General features: G+C 43.3%; 1 protein-coding gene across 2 annotated transcripts in view; it reads left to right on the top strand.

Moving 5' to 3' along the window:
• The first annotated feature begins 404 nt into the window (after window positions 1-404).
• The window catches only part of CACNB2 (calcium voltage-gated channel auxiliary subunit beta 2), a 134,731-nt gene continuing 112,172 nt past the window's right edge, over window positions 405-22,963 (top strand). The window contains exons 1-2 of one of the 2 annotated variants that reach the window (XM_077304222.1): window positions 405-814; window positions 17,881-17,973. In XM_077304222.1, the coding sequence (XP_077160337.1) occupies window positions 698-814; window positions 17,881-17,973 (210 nt within the window). In that variant the 5' untranslated portion in view covers window positions 405-697. The remainder of the gene's footprint in view (window positions 815-17,880; window positions 17,974-22,963) is intronic. The other variant, XM_077304220.1, reaches the window with a different exon arrangement.

Raw genomic sequence — 22,963 nt, 5'->3', positions numbered from 1 at the left:
TCCATGGACTACAATTCCCATGAGCCCCTGCCAGCATGCTGGCAGGTGCTCATGGGAATTGTAGTCCATTGACATCTGGAAGACCACAGGTTGACTACCCCTGGGCTACGGAACAAAGCCAGGCTCCTTCGTGAACAATACAAATCTCCCTCAGACCTTCCGCGAAGGCGCCCCGGAACCTCAACGAGAACAACTTGCAACTTCCCACAAAAGCGATTTCTGCTCCCGTTCGACAGCCGCCCATCACACCCCCCCTCCCCTTTCGCAAGCTTCCCTTCCAACATCAGCCTTTTGTGGGTGTGTGTGTGTATTGTGTGTGTGTGTGGAGGGAAATAACGTCCTCGTTGTCCCTCGCGGCTTCTCGCAGGCGCCTCCCCCTCTCCTCCCCTTTCCTCGTCTGGAGTAGCGGTTGCCGTACTCGATTCTCCACGGAGACCCCGCGGCGGCGGAGGCAGGGCGAGGCAGCAGGAGCCTGCGCTTCCGAGCGCCCTGTCTGCCTCTCCTCCCCCACCCCACTTAGCCAGCACTTAATCGCTTGCAAATGGCCCACCCGTGAGGCGGCGGCGGCGAACCCCATCCTCGTGCGGCGACAATAGCGCCGAAAGGGCGGGAGGGCGGGGGGTGTGTGGAAACTATTATTTACAATCCCGTCCCCGCGGCGCTTTTGTTGCTGCGAACGCCCGCTCCTTTTTCTCCAATGGTGCAAAGTGACATGTCCAAATCGCCTCCCACTTCAGCGGCGGTCACGGCGGCGCAGGAGCTGCAGATGGAGCATCTGCTGGACAATCCCCCCGCGCTGGTCACCGTAGTGCAGGTAGGGCGGGGATGGGGATGGGGATGGGGATGGGGGGGGGGGGGGAGAGAGGTCCGCGGGACCGGGCGGGAAGGACCAGGCGGGTAGGACGGAGGCGGCTTGTCTGTCTGGCTGTCTGGTCTTTCTCTTCGCCTGGCCGATGCGGGGCGGCTGCCGCCTCGTGCCCGGAGAAGTTTTCGGGCTCTTCCAGCGTTTAATGGCTTCCATCTTTCGAAGGCGAGCGAGCGAGGCTCGGGCGGCTCCGCTCTCGCTCCGTTCCAGAGAGACAGAGGGAAGGCGACCCGGCCGGCGCTCCGTTCATTCAGTACCGGGAGGGTGGGTGTGAAAACGCTCGTGCAAAAGCGACCCCCCAGCCATCCCCCCCCCCAATAAAATAAAACATAAAATAAAACAAAAGGAGAGACGGAAGCCTCTGCCCGGCCAGCCCGGAGACGGCCCCTAGGCAAGGTGAGGCCGGGGGGGGGGGGGCGTCCCGTGGCGGCGTTGGGTGCCCCAGAACTGGGTGGCCGCGGCTGTCGACCCACCGGCACTTTTCCAGGTGAGCTTAAGGACCAATGAGCCGCTGGTTTGGATGGGAATAACCGTCCCGGAGCTTCAGCACTGATTTAGGGGAAGTTTCTCCTTGATCCTCAGAGGGCTTTGGAAACCACTGCGAGTGCAACAGGGCAGTTCTGATTTATGTGGGCTTTTCGTCCCGGGCGTTTATTCCTGCCAAAGCTTTTATCCTTGGAAACCCTTCTCTCATTAGAAGAAGATACAGGCAGAAATGCCTGGCCCTGAGCCGGTGGAAGGAAAGGGGGAATGTGGCTAATACATCAAGTGGGCAGAAGACATGCTTTCCCAGATGGGTACCAGCTTCAGGGAGTGGTGGCCAATCAGGAGTTCTTGAGATATATAACCGTGTGCCAGTCGTGTTTGTAAAATACATGTTTTGGGGAACATCAAACGGCATGTTTTGGGTGGGTGCCCTATGAGTAGATGCTAAAGAAATAACATTTGATGTATTGGTTATGCCTTAGTTAACACTTTTTAATAATCCTGTGGATTCAGATACGGAGTTGTTCAAGAAGATTGAACAACTCTGAAGCACTAGTTGCCCCAAGTTTTATTGTATATTGCATATTAATGAGATTTCTTAATTTGAGCAGATGGCGAGGCTCAATAATTCTGTTCCAACTCTTTTCTCTGTCTGAAACTTACATGTAGAAGACTCAGTTACCCATCATAGTATTTTGGGTGTTTTTCATGTTTTTGGCAATGCACTTTAATCATTCTTCTTCTACATCTAGGTGTTAAGAAAGGTGGAAGTAATGCAGATTTCATGTTGTATGTGTAAAGATGTGTATCTGTTTCCCTGTAGTTTTCAGTGTTTTGTGGTAAAGGAGGTGTAACATATTTTGTATGTGTGTGTTTGTGTCTGTGTATGGTATCCCAGATTTGTACTAGGGAGCTGTATATGTTATAAATGCATTGTGTGTGTTTATCTGTATGTGTTTTAACATATTGCTTTATGAATTTTCACATTTTAAGACAGCAGTTGATTTATGAGTGTTGAATGTACAGAACAGATACAGCAACAAGTCATAAGCCATTTGTAACTAATTCATTCATACACAGACTGAAAAGAGACAAATATATAAATCTGATTTTTTTTTAAAAGGTAGGTTGAACAATATACAGATGTTTGAACGATGATTTATTTCACTAATAAATATAAAAGGTCATGGATATTTCTGACAAGTTGGACAGGCTGCAGTTGGGTTTCATATTCTGAGTAGTCTATATCATTGTTGAATTCATCTTTTCCCACCTCTAGGCAAAGGTTCCAGGTAACCACATTATGTGGGCTTATAGTCCCCTGACATGATTTGCATCCACATATGGAGGGGGTCTCACCCTTTTCAAATACTTCACTCCACAGTGTGGCTCCAAGTGCTGGAAGGGTGGAGAAGGGACTTCAGTCTTTCCTCCATGCCATTTTTGCCAAAAGAAACAGTCATGGGGATTCCTATTTGTACCTTTCCTGAGCTCCATATGTCCAGGAATCATGTGACTGAGGACTCTTGGAGTCCAAGGCAAGGCCAAACAGAACTCCTCATGGCTATTTCTGCTGGCAAATGGGGATGGGAGAGAACCTGGAGCCCTTCTACCATGTTTGTGTGTTTGGAGCTGCATTGAGCAGCAGAGTGCTTTAAAATCGTGAGCACTCACATGGAAGTGTGGCTAGGATTTGTGCCAGAACACCCCAAATGACTAGCCCCACCTATCTAAACAATATAACAACGTTGTAAACAATTTTCAACATGGTACATTGGTTAGAGAGTTGAACTAGAATTTGAGAGACCTAATTTCAGATCTCTGCCCTGAAAGCTTGTTGAGTGGCCGTGGGCCAGTTATACACTCTTTCCCTAACTTACCTTTCAGGGAGTTTTGTGAGGATAACATAGGAGAGAGGGGAACAATGTCAGCTGCTTTGAGTTCTCATTGGGAAAAAAAGGCCAGGAATAAAGGATGTAAATAAATAGTATTGCAACAAGGCGTTCTTTCAAAATAGTTTTTTCACAGTTTTGATGGGCTTTAATACTAGCTAAGTGAATCTGGCGAGAATATTACATTGCTCATTAAATGAATGGCTGCTTATCACTGATTACCAAGTTCTGTTGGGTCTTGCCATTCAAAATGAGTATTTAAGTCAGCATACCTTATTATAAAAAGCATTCCATCTTGAATAAGCTGTGAAGTAAAACAGGTGATAAAATCTAGTACTTTCCAGTGGGGTAGCACTTGTTCTAATTGGATGGTGTGAAATTATTTCATTTATTAGATTTCTATTCTGCCCTTTACTAAATTAGCAGTAAAACCAAAAATTCTAAGCAATGTTACACCTAGACTAGACGATTAGGCCTGAACTAGACCAGATATTAGTGCACACAATGGGTGAGGGTGCTCTTGTCCTGACTCACTTTTCTTGTGCCTAGGACCACACTTGCAGCAAACTTATTTCTCTATGTCAAGCATTCTCAACCAGGGTTTCTTGATAGCTCTGGAAGGATTTCCTGATTGGATGAGAGTTAATTAATTTTTAAATATTTTAAAGATTTGTTAAACATTTATCGGATATGTGGTCATGTTGACTTCCCCCAATGGCCAATGATGGGCCTGGAGGGGGGGAGGGGGGGCTCAGTTGGGCATGTACACAGCTCTGCTTCCCAACCATATTCTGCACGATTATACCACTTCTGGGGTTTCTCAAAGCCTGAAGAATGTTTCAGGGGTTTCTCAACAGTAAAAAAGTTGAGAAAGGTTGCGCTGAGCACTTCAGGAGCCAGTTTGGATTAGGACTGTGTCTTGGGAAGAGGCGAGGTCTCTCCGTGCTATTTTCCCAGACTCCTGCAGTTTTCATGGATTAATGTTGCAACTAATTTGTACCTTAGAACAGGGGTAGTCAATCTGTGGTCCTCCAGATGTCCATGGAATACAATTCAAATGAGCCCCTGCCAGCAAATGCTGGCAGGGGCTCATGTGAATTGTAGTCCATGGACATCTGGAGGACCACAGGTTGACTACCCCTGCCTTAGAAGATTTCACTGATAGTGTTTCATACAGTTGCTTATTAAAGTGACCGGCAGTACTTTTTTCGGTAATGAAAAGCAGCAGTGGTAGGGAGTTAACTGATATTCATCAGGCAAAACAACATTTTGCTAGTTAATAAAAATAATAATAATAATACTGGTATACCTTTTTCGCTATAGATGAAAGTGAGATATCTGTGAAAGACAAAACTGGTATATAACTTTTAACATTTACTTTTTAAAACTGTGACATTAAGATCTTTAGCTTTTAAGCATTCTAAACTGCTTTCCCGTAATTATATTTTTAAAAGTTTTTAAACAATGCCACATTAAAAGCAGTAGGAAGAAGTTAAAACAGCTGCCAAAATTTATCAGATCTTGCTATTATGAGCTTACTGTTGTCAACTAGTTAAAACGTTTTTTTTTTTTATCCTGGAGGAACAAAACTGATTTTACTTGTTGTATAAAACTTTGCATAAAACTTTATCAAGAAGTAGCTTATCAGCTCTTTCTGGAAGAAATTTCTAAGCTGTGATGCTAATAGAGCAGTCTGTACACTCATCTGTCTGTAAGAAGGAAGCCAGAGCAATGCTTCAATTGCAAATAGTAATGCTAGTGAAGAGTATCAAAGGCTGCTGAGAAGGCCAGAAGGGACGCAACTGTTTCTATTCCCAATCATGGCCTGAAGTTAAACTGATGTGGATCAAGAACAGGCCTCCTAAGTGTCACCATGGGGCCCTAGATAAAGGTTTTCTCTGCAGATCCTCATACCAGGTCACACCCAACCTAACTATCGTATGAAAGCAAACAGTATAACTCGCTGTTAGAATGAATGGGATAATAATTCCATTCTGTTCCACTCCAATCCTCATGTCTATACACTTTCTTCTAAGATGCTCTGTGCAGTGTAGATAGTACTGCCTAGTTTGTCATCAGAGCAACCCTGTGAATAGGTTAAGCTGAAAAGATTTGCTTCTTCAGACAAAGTCCCAAATTGTCCCTGCAGCAGAGGAATCCCCAGAAAATGGAAATTTCGGAACGCCACTTTTCTCATTGCTGTTCTCCCTCCCCTCTTGCCTCCTCCCTCCCTCCCTCTGTTCTGAAAAATCTGCCTTTTTTTACAACACTGTTTCTAAGTTTTTAAAAGAAGCAGCATTACAGTCTTGCACAGCAGTGTTATGATGCTATAATGTTATAACCCGGGATTTAAAAAAATATATATATTCTGAACTCTTTGGGGGGAAGTGGGGAGGCTATCAAGAGTGCAGAATGGTGGGATTAGGGGGCACGATGAAAACAAAGACACAAGCAGGCACCGTTCTGCAAAAAAATTCGTTTTTTGAAAAGGGGAAGGGAGCAAAGCATGATGGGAGGCTGCCTCTGTGGGACTCATCGCAGAAAGCATGTTGCAGATTGCAGCCTGGGAAATAAGCCTGGATGTGGCAACACTAGAGTTGACTCACAGCATCCAAAGGAAATCCAAAGGGAGTCTAAAAGAAGGTATGTCTCCTAATGCAGAATTAGTCATACATAAACTGGCCCAAATCCACACTTTTTCCCAACCCTTCCTTATAAAAGATACTAGTGGGGAAGCTCATTACAGTATAAAAGGCAGCAGGCGCTAGCACCAGAAAGGCAGGGGGCGGTGTGAGGCAGACCACCAGATGCACAGAGAGGCCTCCGGCCCTGAAGGCGCTGGGGTGGAAGCACGTCAGCATCGGGGCTGGTGGCTGTGCTGGACAGGTTGCTCACTGCCACTGCCATCTTATCTACCATGCCCTCGGCGTCTGGGCCGGCCTGTTCTATGGCGTGGGTGCAGGTGGGGCACGGGTGGAGTGGCAGACAGTTGCAGACGTGTTGGCTTTGGCGGCCAGGCGTATGTGTGAGGTGAATGGCCGGCAATGGAGGGCGGGAGCTGTAGGTGCCGGCCTTGTTCCAGCTCGGACACCCCAGACACGCTCCACCTCCCGCCAGTTTCGTAAATATTAATTGGTCCAATGGATAAGTATATGTAACTATAGCTGTACACACAGCAGCACCTCTCTCAACTCCCAGGGTGATCAGGTCCTCTGAAATTTTGTCTGCATAATTCTCATAGCTGCACTGATTAAGAGGAGGATTAATTGAATTGTTCAATATATGTACAATATGATCCTTGTAATTCTTTTACAAATCACATACGTCAGCATACAATAATTTTGATCCAACATTGTGAAAACTGGTCATTTTTCAGCAGTCCTTGGTTTTGCCCACTGACTCAGTTTTAAAGCCAGGAAAACGTGTTGACATTTTAATTATTTCTTTTTGGTGTTATTTTGTGATTATAAGCTTTCAAGTAATCACCAGGCTTTGAAACTGGGTTAGTTATATGTACTTTCTGATATTGTGGGCAAAGTTAAGCACTTTGAAGCTCCTTTCATTGGCTTAAAAGTGGGTAAATGAGGCAGCAATCTTCCAAACAAAGCACAGGGTTTTGTGCCATTGTTGTAGCGGCGGTGGTTATATATATTTATTTAATACACTAGTATATCATCCTCACCTAAGGCTCAGGGTGGTTCACATAGAACATAAACTAGAACAATACATCAAACTCAGTGATTATACGGAATGAATGGTAACAGTAATAACAAACTGAGAAAGTAACATACTAACTGAGTAAACAATCTAACAGATACATGGTTGGTTGGATCCATTGTATGGTTTCAAGGGAGGGAGGTTCAGGGGCCAAGTAGATGCTGTTTTGTTTCAATTGACCTCAACCAAATGCCTGGCAGAGGAACTCCCTTTTGCAGGCCCTGCAGAACTGTTTTAGTTCCATTAGGGCCCTGATTTCCTCTGGGAGCTCATTCCACCAGATGGGGGCCAGGACAGAGAAGGCTCTGGCCCTGGTTGAGGTCATGTGGACTTCCTTGGGGCCAGGGATCACTAGCCAATTGGAGGTGTTTGTAGGGGAACCTGGTAGTTTGGCCTCTCTACCTCAAATATTCCACAAGTGAATAATCCTCCATTAGACCCTTACGCTGTCCATGTACGAGCAGTTGTGTGGGTTACACATCCGGTTATTCATTTGGTGATAAAATCTGACAATATACCTCCCCCCCAACACACACAGAGCTTGCAGCCTAACTGGAGCTATTATCTTCCCAGTGTATGGTGATTAGAAATAGTCTACATGCAAGAGCCCATGCGATACTTGCCTTAGAGAGCCAGTTTGGTGTAGTGATTAGGAGTGCGGATTTCTAATCTGGCATGCCAGGTTCGATTCTGCGCTCCCCCACATGCAACCAGCTGGGTGACCTTGGGCTCACCACAGCACTGATAAAGCTGTTCTGACTGAGCAGTGATATCAGTGCTCTCTCAGCCTCACCCACCCCACAGGGTGTTCGTTGTGGGGAGAGGAATGGGAAGGTGACTGTAAGCCGCTTTGAGCCTCCTTCGGGTAGGGAAAAGCGGCATATAAGAACCAACTCTTCTGCTTCTGCTTCTGCTTCTGCTTACTAAGTTGCTGTTGGAGTAACAGCAAAGGATTCCTGTGTCGTTTGCACCAGGGAGGAGGATTATAACAAATTACTCTTATTGGTTTTTTAGTATGTTTGGGCAAATATTGAGGAGCGTTTTTGAGGTCTGGGTCGGGACACCTTATTTTCCCCCTCTGCTTCTTTACAGTAATTTTGGCTTCTTTACAATACTTTGCTTTCGGAGTATTGTATCCCAATAACTTGTATTAGAATAGTTTTCCTGTAATAAACAAATGAAAGTGAAGTTGTATAACTCTGCACTGGTGTAGGTATAAAATCTACCCTAAGCTCTTAAAGGCTACATGCTGGTGCTGTTGGTTTCTGTATCTTCTCACAGACTTATGTCTAGAATTATTCCTGCCCCTTGGTTTTGTCCTGTGTCATTCAATTGGGAAAAGTAGCCTGGAGATTTGAAGCATCTATCCCTAGAATAAGAGACTCTTGTGGCGCAGAGTGGTAAGGCAGCAGAAATGCTGTCTGAATCTGTCTGTCCATGAGGCTGGGAGTTCGATCCCAGCAGCCGGCTCAAGGTTGACTCAGCCTTCCATCCTTCCGAGGTCGGCAAAATGAGTACCCAGCTTGCTTGCTGGGGGGGGTAAATGGTCATGACTGGGGAAGGCACTGGCAAACCACCCCGTATTGAGTCTGCCATGAAAACGCTGGAGGGTGTCATCCCAAGGGTCAGACATGACCCAGTGCTTGCACAGGGGATACCTTTACCTTTACCTTTATCCCTAGAATATTAATGACAGTTACATTTTTGTTCATATAAGTTATGGAATCAGGAATTTAAAGACACCAGCAGTAGCAAGGAATGAGCCAACATGATGAAGGACATATCAGGTATTTTTGCCAAATCCAAACTCTCCAAGCAGGACTGCAGTCAGCAAATTAACTAGAGCTGATGGAAAGCTTTCCTGGCCATAAGTACATGAGCTGTACATAAAGCAGCAGCATAAAAGCTAATAGTACTCACAGGCATGCAGGCCTGAGTAAAAAATCAGATAGAAATTGGCAAAGAAATAGTTAAGAACCTCCAGAGATCAGAAATTACTAATCACTTCTTTTGCCTAGATTCATTTTGGGTATTCAGCTTTATCCAATGATAACATTGCTTTAGTCAGAACTGCTGCTTCTCCTGGGTCTTTCAGATCCTGCTACTATCCAGTGCTATAGTACTGAAGGGCTATCTGTCAGTTCTTCCACACTAGAAGTATTTATCTGTTCTGTAGGATTTATTCTCAGGAATATTTCCTTAGAATTGCACTGTCAATGCCTCTCTGCTCTTGGAGTTTTGACCACCGTTTGTCAAGTTAACTCTAAGGATTCTTCTTTCCCTCTCTCCGATGTCTGTGGAGCCTGTGGACACTGGGAATCGCCTTCTCCTGGGGTCTGGATATGATTCAGAAAACTCTGAAAAAAGATTCAGTAATAATATCTGATGTTAAGTAGGTGATTCTTTAATGTAATACAGTTTAGAAGAAGAAGAAAAGTTGGTTCTTATATGCCGCTTTTCTCTACCCAAAGGAGTCTCAAAGCGGCTTACAATCGCCTTCCCTTTCCTCTCCTTACAACAGACACCCTGTGAGGTAGGTGAGGCTGAGAGAGCCCTGATATTCCTGCTCAGTCAGGGCAGTTTTCTCAGTGCTGTAGCAAGCCCAAGATCACCCAGCTGGTTGCATGTGAGGGAGCGCAGATTCAAACCCGGCTCGCTAGATTAGAAGTCCGCACTCCTAACCACTACACCAAGTTTAATGCCATTTCATAAGGTGCCTGCTGTGGGGAGAGGAAGGGAAAGCAGTTGTAAAGTGCTTTGAGACTCCTTAAGGTAGAGAGAAGCAGTGTCTGAAAACCAACTGTTTCCCATCATCTTGGAGAGTCTAATTTCTGTGTTTTTAAATTCCCTTGGAATTTGCTGCAGAAATGATTTTAGACACCTTGACCACAGTGACACTGGGGTTGAACCTGGGGCCTTTGGCCATATCCAGTAGATGTTCTACAACCAAGTTATGGTGCCTCAGCTGCAGTGAATGACAACCTTACTGAAATGAGGGCTGCTTGCCTTTCAGTTTTTGCAGACCAAGCTGTGAAGTCCAAAGGGCTTTCTTCAAGGCTTAGTTTTAATGGATCTGTTATGTACATGGTGTTGAAAGGTGACTGTTATAGTGGCATAGTCATTCCCGGTAAGATGTTGCACTTTTGTCAAGGAACCGACTACTAAACATTGTAGTTAAGTGCTCCTGGCAGTTGCTTAACCAATGTCTTCATACAGATCATGTAAGATCAGGAATTTACCTTCTTCTTGGATATTGGAGAAGTCCCACTGGGTTCTCTTAGCCAAAGCAAACAAATATTGGTCCATCTTACTTAGTCTGGATTCAAGTGCTGAACAGCAGCCTCAAGCAGCAGAAATAGCCAGCACTCTCTTTTTCCACACCAATCTTTTCTACATTCCCATCAGGCCTTAGATTCCAAAGTTGCAGGAGCTTCTCATTCCTCTGGCCAGGCTCCATTGCAGCTCCCTGGCTCATCTGAGCCAATTAAATGCCATCAATGTGCTGGAAGACAACTCTAGTCTAAAAGGCACCACACCATGTTAGCAAATAGTTGTTGACTGCAAAAGACTGTGAGTCATCACAAAGGGAGGACTGAGAGGCTGCTGACAGACTATATTTACTTAAGGTTGGCGACCTGGGTTGTGGACACAACCTGTGACCTGGTCCTTCTGCTAATGCCCTTGGGACTTCCTGAATTGAACCCTTGACTTACTCGACTGAGTTGAGACATTCATTGCATTATGTCTGTCCCTTAGCATTCTGATTTTGAAATACTGAGTTGTCAACTTGAGCTTTATTATGTTTAATGATTAGATGAATTGTCTTGGTTTGAAAGGTTAGCCTTTTAAAATGGTTTGTTATGTAATGGATCTTATATAGTTATTATGACTTTGTATTGTAGCATGACCATACTACTGCTCTTCTGCCAGTGCAGCCTACCCCCGCCTCTCATTAACTACTGTAGGCTTTTGTGCCAGGAAACATTTTTAGTTTTGTCTTTTTTGCAGCACTGCTGCTTTTGACAGTGTGATCTCTTTTAATCAGTATCTCATTCATCACAGTAGAGCAATTTTTTCAAGGTGGGAAGTCATTCATTCTTTGTGGTACAGGCTAATATACATAAATTACCACTGCCCCCTCAGCAATTTCCTAGTCTTTCTTAATTTCTTTCCATACCCTGATGCCTTAATCATTCTAATTTTCTCCATCATCTTCCTCCTAGCCCTCTGTGATTCTCATTTGGAATTATTTTCTTTTCCTTTCTTAAGTAATCTTTGGTTTTCTAATTTCCCCCATATATGTACATCTTGGGCTTGCTAAAAATAGATTTCTAAATATGACAGCCTCTGGTTTGAATAACCTCTTGAAAGTTTACATATTGTCATGGCTTTTTAATCCCTACTTGTTGGGAAATATGCATACCTTCTTCTGCTTTCCTGGAGTCATGTCAGTGCTGTGACTGAAGCAGTTCTTTGCATTTTAAACATTTTGAATCAGCTTTGTCTAGCTTTCATGTCTAATGCAATCTCATTTGTTATATATCACTAGATTTTTCTTTGGTGCCTTGCCTTGGCCATGAACCATGTAATTGTGGATTACTTTTTGTAATATCCCCTTGGCTCTAGTACCACTTCTTGTGTGATTCAGATTTCTCTGTCTTGGAAGGTTATTGCAATAAGTATCTTTGCATAGTAATGAATGTACATATGTAGGGTTTATTATGAAGCATCCATATGACACCTGTTAGTTGTTTTCATATTGCCCCTCCCTGCAAGTGGGCTCAGGGCAGTTCACAACATTACAGTTGGGTGATGGCCCAGGGCCAGCCACAGCAAAAAGGTCCCACAGGAGCCAGCAACCAGGCTCAGTGGATTTCAGGGGTTGCCAACAGCAAAAGAAGCATGGTGAGACTTAGCCCTGTATGCCCAAGACAAGGAGACCAGAGGACAGTTCCTGGTGAGGTGGAAAAGATGAGAGGCAGTTCCAAACTCACCAATCCTGAGTGGCCTAAAGTTCAGGGGAAGGTGCCATCTTGTTTTGAAATTAATTCTCCTATTAGTACACTGCCCCCACATCTTGTACTGAAATAAGGAAAGGTCTAAGTATTGATCATAGTAAATATAAATTTTAAGGCTGTAATCCTAAATACACCTTTTATTAAATAAGCCCCTTGGAGTCTTCAGAATAAACATGCTTAAATTGTACTATATGTAACTCAAAAGGAAGGAAATAAGTGATCGTGAAATCCTTTAAAGCTGAATGAGTTATACATGTAATGCAAACAGTGTTTCATGTTGTATTACTGCAATTTATATTCTGTGGGATGTATGTTTAGATTTTCTGTTCCAATGTACATTAGATCTGAAATCTCATAAATATGCACACATCCTTAGAAATAGAAGACTACTGAACTTCAGATATGAAACACTTAATATCTTGTTGAGTTGCAACAAGGACTAACCATGGAAAATTTATGTTTGAATAGTTGTTGAACATGTGTTGGTGAGAAGAGAAATATTTTGGCTGTGATTTTGCTCTTTTGTTTATGCATGTTGTGGCTGTACACAGATGTAATATGTTTATAGTTTTCAACAAAATATTTTACAAGGCGAATAAAATCATCAACATATATTAATGGTGTACATTTTTTTAAAGTACAGAAAAAGAGCAGTCAAAAATGTAATAGTATTGTTTTCAGCAGGCTTTTTCAAGCTGGGTTTCGTGAAACCCTGAGGTTGCTTGATGGCTCTGGAAGGGCTTCCTGAATAGGTGGGAGTTAATTAATCTTTAATATATTTTAATATGTTAAATATTTATTGGGTGATATGACCATATATGTGGGTGCGAATGTTGGACCATAAGGAAGGCTGAGCGTCAAAGAATTGAGGCTTTTGAACTCTGGTGCTGGAGAAGACTCTTGCAAGTCCCTTGGACTGCAAGGCGAACAAACTGGTCAGTCCTAGATGAGATCAGCCCTGACTGCTCTTTAGAAGGCCAGATCCTGAAGATGAAACTCAAATACTTTGGCCACCTCATGAGAAGGAAGGACTCCCTGGAGAAGAGCCTAATGCTGGGAGCGATCGAGGCCAAAAGAAGAAGGGGGCGACAGAGAATGAGGTGGCTGGATGGAGTCACTGAAGCAGTAGGTGCAAACTTATATGGACTCCGGGGAATGGTAGAGGACAGGAAGGCCTGGAGGATCATTATCCATGGGGTCGCGATGGGTCGGACATGACTTCGCACATAACAACAACAATGACCATATATAATCATGTTGACCCCCCCCCCAAATGTCCAATGATGGGTCTGGAGAGAGTGGGAAGCGGTGGGGCCGCTGGTGGGTATGTACACAGCTGTGCTTCCCAACCATATTCTGCAAGATCACACAACATCTGGGGTTTATCAAAGCTTGTAGAATGTTTCACCGTTTTCACAATGGTAAAAAGTTGAGAAAGGCTGGTTTAGAGTGTTAGACTAGGTCTGGGAAAACCAGGGTTCATATCCTTGTCCTGCAGTGAAAGTCACTGATACCAATTCCACACCATGCTCCACCACTTCCTGTGTCCCCATGGAGGACCTATTTCTGCAGTGCACACTGTCTGTCCTGGATTACTGTGTCCCCACAATGCAGCTAGGGTGTTACAATGCAGTCCCAATTTTGCGCAAATAAAAACAAGTGCCCCATTTGTCCCTGCAGGCTGCGAACTGCCACGGAGCTGACTGGGGCATTTTTTGTCCCTTTTGGGATGCCATAGGAGGGCCTGCAGCTGGATAGGCCCCATTGGTCCCTATGGCAAACCAGAGAACACAGAAACATCCATGTTCTCTTCCCATGGGGCAACTGAGGGCCTAAGGCGTGCTAGGCCCAGAACAGGGCTGGGCTGGTGCCAATGTTGTATGGACTAGCGGGAATTGGCCCTGCTGCCATACAAGCACTGGTCAAGCCTTTTCCAGCTGTCCAGAATCGGTCTATGTGATCTTTAGCCAGTCACTCACTCTCAGTTTACGCTATCTCACAGGGTTTTGTGAGGATAAAATGGCTTGGTGTAGTGGTTAGGACTTTTAATCTGGTGAGCCGGGTTTGATTCTCCGCACCATAAAGCTGTTCTGACCAAGCAGTAATATCAGGGCTCTCTCAGCCTCACAGGGTGTCTGTTGTTGGGAGAGGAAAGGGGAGGCAATTGTAAGCTGCTTAGAGACTCCTTCGGGTAGAGAAACGCAGCATATCATAGAATCATAGAATCATAGAATCATAGAGTTGGAAGGGCCATACAGGCCATCTAGTCCAACCCCCTGCTCAACGCAGGATTAGCCCTAAGCATCCTAAAGCATCCAAGAAAAGTGTGTATCCAACCTTTGCTTGAAGACTTCCAGTGAGGGGGAGCTCACCACCTCCTTAGGCAGCCTATTCCACTGCTGAACTACTCTGACTGTGAAAAACTTTTTCCTGATATCTAGCCTATATCGTTGTACTTGAAGTTTAAACCCATTACTGCGTGTCCTCTCCTCTGCAGCCAGCAGAAACAGCATCCTGCCCTCCTCCAAGTGACAACCTTTCAAATACTTAAAGAGGGCTATCATGTCCCCTCTCAACCTCCTTTTCTCCAGGCTGAACATTCCCAAGTCCCTCAACCTATCTTCATAGGGCTTGGTCCCTTGGCCCCAGATCATCTTCGTCGCTCTCCTCTGTACCCTTTCAATTTTATCTACGTCCTTCTTGAAGTGAGGCCTCCAGAACTGCACACAGTACTCCAGGTGTGGTCGGACCAGTGCCGTATACAATGGGACTATGACATCTTGTGATTTTGATGTGATGCCTCTGTTGATACAGCCCAAAATGGCATTTGCCTTTTTTACCGCTGCATCACACTGCCTGCTCATGTTTAGTTTACAATCCACAAGTACCCCAAGGTCTCGTTCACACACAGTGCTACCTAGAAGCGTATCCCCCATCCAGTAGGCATGCTTTTCATTTTTCTGACCCAGATGCAGAACTTTACACTTATCTTTATTAAATTGCATCTTGTTCTCATTTGCCCATTTTTCCATTGTGTTCAGATCTCGTTGAACTCTGTCTCTATCTTCCGGAGTATTTGCCAGTCCTCCCAATTTGGTGTCATCTGCAAACTTGATGAGTAGTCCCTCCACCCCCTCATCTAGATCATTAATAAATATGTTAAAAAGTACCGGGCCGAGCACCGAACCCTGAGGTACCCCGCTACTCACCTCTCTCCAGTCTGATGAAACACCATTGACAACAACTCTTTGAGTGCGGTTCTCTAACCAATTCCCTATCCACCTAACTATCTGAAAATCCAGATTGCAGTCCTTCAACCTATCCATCAGAACATCATGGGGAACCTTGTCAAAAGCTTTACTAAAATCCAAGTAAATGACATCAACCGAATTTCCCCGATCCAGCAAACCTGTTACTTGGTCAAAAAAGGAAACTAGGTTGGTCTGGCAGGACCTGTTGGAGACAAATATAAGAACCAACTCTTCTTCTTCAAAAGGACTATGTCAATATGTCAAAATATGAAAGATAGATCTTTCCAAAACTTTCAGATGTTTGGGCATGATCGATATTGCAGTTCCCTAACACCGTTGACACTACTGAAGAAGCCCTATTTGAGGACAAGATCTGAAGCAGGATGTATCTTAATAATCTAATATTATTTGGAGCATTTATGTTTGGAGACCTCCTACCATATATATGGTAGATAGTTCTTTCTACACAAAAAGTAGCATATATAAATAAATATATATAAGAGCCCATATAGAGTGATTGTATCAGAATACTGAACAGCTGTGGGTAGGCTCTGACAGCTGAAGTGCTGAACAACAATGGGAATGCAAAAGCACATCTAGATGGCAGCAAAGGACAGTACAATACCTTGAATCAAGAACAATTTGATCTTAATGACAATCAAACTAAATCTTGTGGAAACGGAGTCAGAAGACATTCACGCTCCATGAGGAAAGGAATCAGTATGCCTAGATGGTGACACCTATGGACTCTGCTCTATCAGGGTATCCCTGTTGCTTTCTGCTGCAGCTTATGGTCATATCATGTGCAAATTTTGAGACTGTATGTGCAATATTGCTCAGATTGTGATTCTTATGTTTTTAATCTGCTTAATGTGCATTAATAATATTTATATTTTAATGTTAATATGTATATTTATTGCTCAAATAAAAATATATGTATATTTATTGCTCAATAATATTTATATTTTAATGTTAATATGTATATTTATTGCTCAACCTTTTGGTTCCTGCTTTGCTGGACATCTCAGTGGCTTTCAGTAACATTAGTGTTGATATTCTGGAGATGCTGGCTGTGTTGGGAACAGGAGACACTATGCTTTGGTGGTTCTGCTATTATTTGACAAACCAATTCCAAAAGCTGATGCATTTGCACCATGGGTTCCAACTTGTCCTCCATACTAGTTAACATTTACATGACACCTGGAAGAAATTTGGGGATTTGGAGTGAGGTGTCTCCAATAATATGGATGTCACCTGTTAATCCTTAACAGCTAAGCCAAGTGGGTCTTTGGAAGTCCTTAGTAGGTAGCTGGAAGAGGTAATGGGATGGATAAAACTGAAGTGCTGATGGTCAGTGGAGAGGCTGCCCATGATTTGTGGTGTCAGACTGCCCTGCTTATTTTTAATGTTTGCTTTTATAGTGTTTCACTAGCTATAAAACTGCTGCTCTAGAGAACTGTTGCTGTTAAGGACTGGCCAGAGCACTTTGTCCAGATGGAAAACACCTGCACCACTCAGCCCTCACCTTAGCCTGCAGGCCGTCCTTTGTCTCTGCTCATCTCCAGACTATAAAGATCAGATCCTCGGAGAAAATGGCTGCTTTAGAGGATGGACTCTGAGGCTTTGTACCCTTTTGAGGCCCCACTTCTAAATGCAAGGAATATTCCCAACCCTGGGGTTGCTGACTGTCAGATTGAAGGAGAAAGCTCTGCCCCCTCGCGTGTGCCCCTTCAAAAGGAATGCATGTGCACAGACACATGTTAATGCCGATTTGAGTAATTTTTCATCTCAACTGCCCATTTCCTACATTCAAACGGGTAACTGAACTGTGATTTGGCAATTTGGCCACGAATTGGCTGTTTAACTGCATCCCTTTGCTTTCTCAGGCAGTGCCAAACAGGTGATAACAGCAGATAAAGACAGGTGCTCTGCCTGCTTCCTTTAAATCCCCCCCCCCCCCGCTAGCTGAGACGCCTGTCATTATCAGTTGTTCAACATATTGCTCTCACTTTAAATGCTCACCCCACCATTGGAGGCAGAGCTGCCTGCAAAGGTGAGGGTGAGCATTTAAAGGGAGCAGCTGTACAGCTGTTATTATCAGCTATTAGGCGCTCCGGCCATTCCCTTTAAATCCAACCTTCCATCCTTGCAGGCAGCTTTGCTTGCAAAGGTAGGGGAAAGGGATTTAAAGGGAGCAGCCACAGGGCTGTAATTATCAGCTGTTAGGCAGATGCCTACTCCCTTTAAATGATCCCCCTCACTTTTGCAGGCTGCTTTGCTAAGAAGAAGAAGAGTCAGTTCTTACCTACCGCTTTTCTCTACCAGAAGGAATCTCAAAGCAGCTTACAATCACGTTCCCTTTTCTGTCCCTATAACAGGCACCCTGTGAGTTAGGTGAGGCTTAGCAACAGCTCCAGGGTCGTTCCCCAACCCCCACTTTGGAATTTTTGTTTTGTAACGTAGAAAACCATGATATTTTTTTTAATATTGGATATTGGGGGTCAATCAAATCTCAATTTGAATTGCTACATTTTATGAGAGCATTAGCATTGTTGTATAGTACTATTTATGTAAATGAACCTCATCATGATAATGTTCTCAAACAAACCTGGATGCCAAATAAAATAACAGCGTTTTATCTTTTTCAACAGACTTACGGCAAAGGTGCAAGACGAAAAAACAGGTTCAAAGGATCAGATGGGAGTACATCTTCTGACACTACCTCTAACAGTTTTGTCCGACAGGTATGCTACATTTTCCTTCAATGGAATGCTGTCATGCTTTATTGATCTATAATCTATAATTGCGATAAATTGTGAATGAGTAAAGTTGGCAAGTATGTATACTTTGATGATTCTGAGAGTTCTTGACACTGTCATGCAACGCAAAGAGACGCTGTTGACTGATTCTGTGAAACATGCATGGTTGTATATATTAATACAAAAATTAACTTTATGGGCTCACGTCTAAATTTCTGAAAAATATAAAACTCTCTTTTAATGATGATCAGAAATATATTTTAAGACTGGACTGACAGGACAAAATGCTAAAATTGGACTCTAGTCTACTGGTCTTGAACGTATTATTTTGTGTACAGTTTTAAGTTTTTTAAGGCAGTTAAGGAGACTGGTTTTATGGGAGAAAAACTTGGCATTGCAGATGTACCTTGTGAGTGCTTTTATCAACACAACAGGGATTTCTGCTTTAAAAATCATGGGCTGCATGTCCTGTCTTGAGCTTAGTAAGTAGTCTTGAATAAATGTTTTCAGTTGAGGTTTTCTCAAAGGGTTGTTGTAGGGTTACAAGAAACATGACAATTTATGACACTTGGAGCTTGGTGGAAGATAGTGAGATGCAAATGTGATGAGCTTAAAAAAATATGGCAGTAGGGAATGTTTCCTGCTCATTCTAATGTGGTCTTATGCTTCTCCAAATAATTAATTAGAGTGCAGTCGAAAGAGCTGCTTGAGCAAAATGATGCAATCATTAAGACTGTACGAATAATTGAGTATCATAGAATATTTTAAATGGACTGATTTATTTGCATTTGCATGATATAAATTCATGACATTGTGAAATTTAGGATGAGTTCAGGAGATGTTTTAATTTGTAGGTATGCCTGTAAAGTAAATCCAAGGTTCTGTGGGTTTATTGGTATCTTCTGCTGAAGGAGATTGTGAGTCAACTTCCATGTAATTACATTTACTCTACAGTAAGAATATAAATATAAAATCTACCCTAATTTTACCATTCTACTAAGTCAGACCACATAATCTGTGTCTAGAATTTGACTATTTCCGTACAGAGGGCTAAAACACGAGTGGCCCCCCTGTTTGCAAATGCAGGATGGTAAGCCTCGCATTTGCAGCCCTCCTCACGGGAGATCCCTCCCACGTTTTCCCTCTGCCCCATTGCGGCTTTTTGCCTCCTGAAGAGGCTGTAACGGAAAGCAAAATGAACGTCTGCCTCCTCTCCTTGGCTTGTCAATCACAGCAAGTCACCAATCATAGCACAGAAATTCTCTCGTGAACTGAAACTTTCCCCCACCCACTCCAAAATTAATTATATTTTAAAAGGCACTTCCGTATTGCTATGCTGTAATGCCACAACACAAGCATTTTTAATAAAAAACTAACACTTTGTGTTGCTATGGTGAAATGCCAGAAAGATACAGCATTGCCACTCCTTTTTGGGATTTGTGGTGTTTTGGACTCTATTTATGTCTGGGTGGATTTGTGAGACACTGGAAATGGCATCCGGAGCTCAAAGAGTGCTTGTGTGTGAATGGTAGGCTTTAAAACGAGGAGCATGCATGCCTGGATGACAGATAGAAGGCTGCTTGATCACCTGCCCCCCCTTTCCCCTTTCAGTTCCCACCTCCAAAAAACACAAATGGGACTGCCTGATCCCAAAAAGACAATGGACACTTTGCAGAATATTTTTTTTTACCTTTGACAATGTAGATATGCAGTCACACTGCAACATTGACCACACCATTTACAAAAAACTCAGAGCAAGAAATGGAGAGCGGAGGGTGAGGGCAGAATAACACTGCAGAGACTATCACACCTTTCCCCCTCCATACATGATTGCCCCTGGTTGCTCACTGGTTGCACACCGATGGGATGCGAGATAAGAAGTGGCAAATCCACTTTTTGTGATTTCTCTCATCCCGAGGCAAATCTGGGCAAAACTCAAGCCAGCCCCTGGACAGCCTCGGGATGCAGGCGACGTCATGTGGAGGGGGCTCTAAAACCTGCCACAACCAGAGGCTCTCCAGGGGCAGATTCCTTGTGCAGAAATGGTCTTAGTGTTTCTCATTCTTAAGCAAGCTCAAACTCTACATACTTTCTTTGAACAAATCAAGTGTTGGGCCCGGGTTTAAGCAGAACGGATAAAAGTCTCAGTAAATGAGAAGTTGTGGAAATGTGTCAAAAGGGAACATACCAAGAGATTTTTATAGATTAGCATGTGTCAAATTTTGCCATTCCTTGTTAAATGTCATATTTCTTATTAGATGGGGATTTTAATTAGTCACCTCGTTATTTGAAGCACATACCATTTTTAGGCATGTTTTTAAATTCATTTATAACTTTTATAAACCATTTTGCTTGGACCCAAGCACTGTAACATCAATAAAATGGTAAAATATACATGTAGCTCCAAAATTTAATTTTATACACTTACATAGTCTGCTCTATAATATCATTACATCTGATCCCTTTGTGGGTGGGAAGATACTTTAGGGACAGCTAGGGTTGTCAGCTAGACCTTTACCCCTGTGGGAGCAAATATGCGGGAAGGCAGAGTGATATTGATGGTGATATTGTAACACTCTAAGGATTTCCTGGTCTCTGTTGTAAAAATCACTGAGATTTGTGAAATTCCTAGACTATCATAATATCACTTATGTGTACAATGAAAAGTGATGCCAGCAACATGGTTTTCCGGCCCCCATTTATGCTCCTGCTGCAGTGAAAGATGGGCAGCAGATTGCCTGCTATGTTGAGCAATTTAGCAAGCCCAGAAAGAGTGAGGTCAATGAATTAGGGTGCTGCAGGGTATGAAAAAGGAACTAAAGAAAAGGAAACTGATTCAGTGGTTGCAGAGCAAAGGAAAGCGTACATGAATAAGAATCCATGACATGGGGATGAAAGCTAGTAGGGACAGGGTTTACTAGGATTCCCTAGCCATGGGGGGTGGGGGTCAGGGACAGGGTTGCCAGCTCCTGGTTGGCAGACTCCTGGAGATTTGAGGCTGGAGGCTGGGGAGGAAGGTACCTCAGTGGAATACAATGCTCAGTGGGATAGAATGCAATTTTTGCCAAGGGAATTGATCTCTGTAGTCTGAAGTAATTCCGGTGAGATCCCCAGGTCTCATCTGGAGGCTGGCATGTCTATAGGCTAGACATCAGAAAGCTGGAGGTGGTGCAGGTCAGGGAACTGGAGCCAGGAAGAGGGAGAAAATGAGATTTCCCTTCTCCCACAAATGATCATGCCCCATGTTGTAATAACATACAGCTTGTCTCATTCTAAATGTGACAAATCCTGGTTGCTATTGTTTTGAAGGGGGGGAAAACAGGTTGCATGTTTATCTGCTGCAGCTGTGTAAAATTAAGCTGTTTCTATTCAAACTATGAAACCTTCCTCAGTCTTTCTTGAAAAAAATAGTGGATACTATATAATCACTCACTCACTCACTCACTCACTCACTCACTCACTCACTCACTCACTCACTCACTCACTCACTACATTTCTACTCTGACCTCCCTTGCAGCTCAGTTTACAGTAAACTGTGTGGCTAACAGATTATTGTGATGCAAACAGATTCTGGTTTCCACAAATCTATGGCATTGCAAGAGCTTTATATTTCTTTTTTGCCTGGCTGTAGTTTTTGCTGCAGTGTTAAATACAGTGTAGTTGCATAAATGTTACCAAGAATTTTCAAAGTACAGATCAATCAGTCAAACTTGATTAAACCAAATTACTTTGATGGAAGGCACAGAGCAGTTTTGAAGGAATTCTGTAAATTGCTGCAGTGTGTTTAAGTTGTACCATGGACATTCAGGTTTTATTTTATATTTTGATTTTGATTTGATACTCAGCAATAAGAGGAGGGATTTTTGGAAGAAAAGTAAAGATTAAACTAATAAAAAGACTGCGGTCTTTAGGACTCTTTAAACAGATATATTCGAGGCATTATAAATCTAGACCTTCAGCTTTTAAAAACTGGCGTGGTTCCTGTTACACTGTGTTCAGTTATAAACAAAACTATAAATATTAGTTAGGTACATTTATTATCGTGTGACATTCAGTCAAGGCCTTTCTGTCTTTAGGCTACTTTATGCGTGATGAATGACTTACACAGATGTCACTCCTGAATTGGAAACTGCATGTACACTGTTATGTGTTACAAAATGTGTACATATTTATATTGCCAAATGTATACACAGCAAGAAGCCCTTGTTGGCAGTCAGTTCCCAGAATGTTGAATCTGCATATGTGGAATGCGTGAAATTTCTTACACAACATTTGTTAAGCATTTTAAAAAGCCGCCAAAGCCACCATTCCAGCCCAAAGCATCCAGCAGTGCAGGGGGGGGGGCGCCAGTGCACCAGTCAACGCACACGTGTGGGCACTGGGTTGCGTGCCGCCACCAGTGCTGCCCATGTGCCACGACACTGGCTGCTTCGGGCTGGAACGGCCGAAGTGCACAACCCTAGTGGCGATCAGCAATTCCCTGGGTATGTAAGGAAGGGCCACAAGAGACAAACATGGACACATCCCTTCCTGCCCACCCACTCACAATCTGCCTGAGTTAATAAAATCAGCTTTTCTGTCAGATGACTATCTAGCCTCTGCTTTAAAACTTCCAAAGAAGGAGAATTTCCTGGGAAAGCCTGTTCCACTGAGGAACCACTCTAATGGTCAAGAACGTAAGTTAAACTTCAAACTTTTGCTATAAATATTATGACTATATAGGTACTAAATTTAGGTGGGTAGCCATGTTGGTCTGAAGCAATAGAACAAAGTTTGAGTCCAATGGCACCTTTAAGTCTGAAGAGGTATCTGAAAAAGTGTGCATGCACACAAAAGCTTATACTCAGAATTAAACTTAGCTATATAATTCATAGTAATTTTAGTTTCTCCTATACGTGAGTGTGATTTTCTTCCCCCTTCCATTCAATGAATACGGTCCAAAAATCACATTCAAGGGGAGAGGGGAAGCATCATC

The sequence above is a fragment of the Paroedura picta genome, chromosome 11 (genome assembly GCF_049243985.1).
Source record: "Paroedura picta isolate Pp20150507F chromosome 11, Ppicta_v3.0, whole genome shotgun sequence".
Taxonomy (NCBI): Eukaryota; Metazoa; Chordata; class Lepidosauria; order Squamata; family Gekkonidae; genus Paroedura; species Paroedura picta.
Note: the sequence above shows the minus strand (reverse complement) of the source record. Positions and strands in the feature narration are given on the sequence as shown.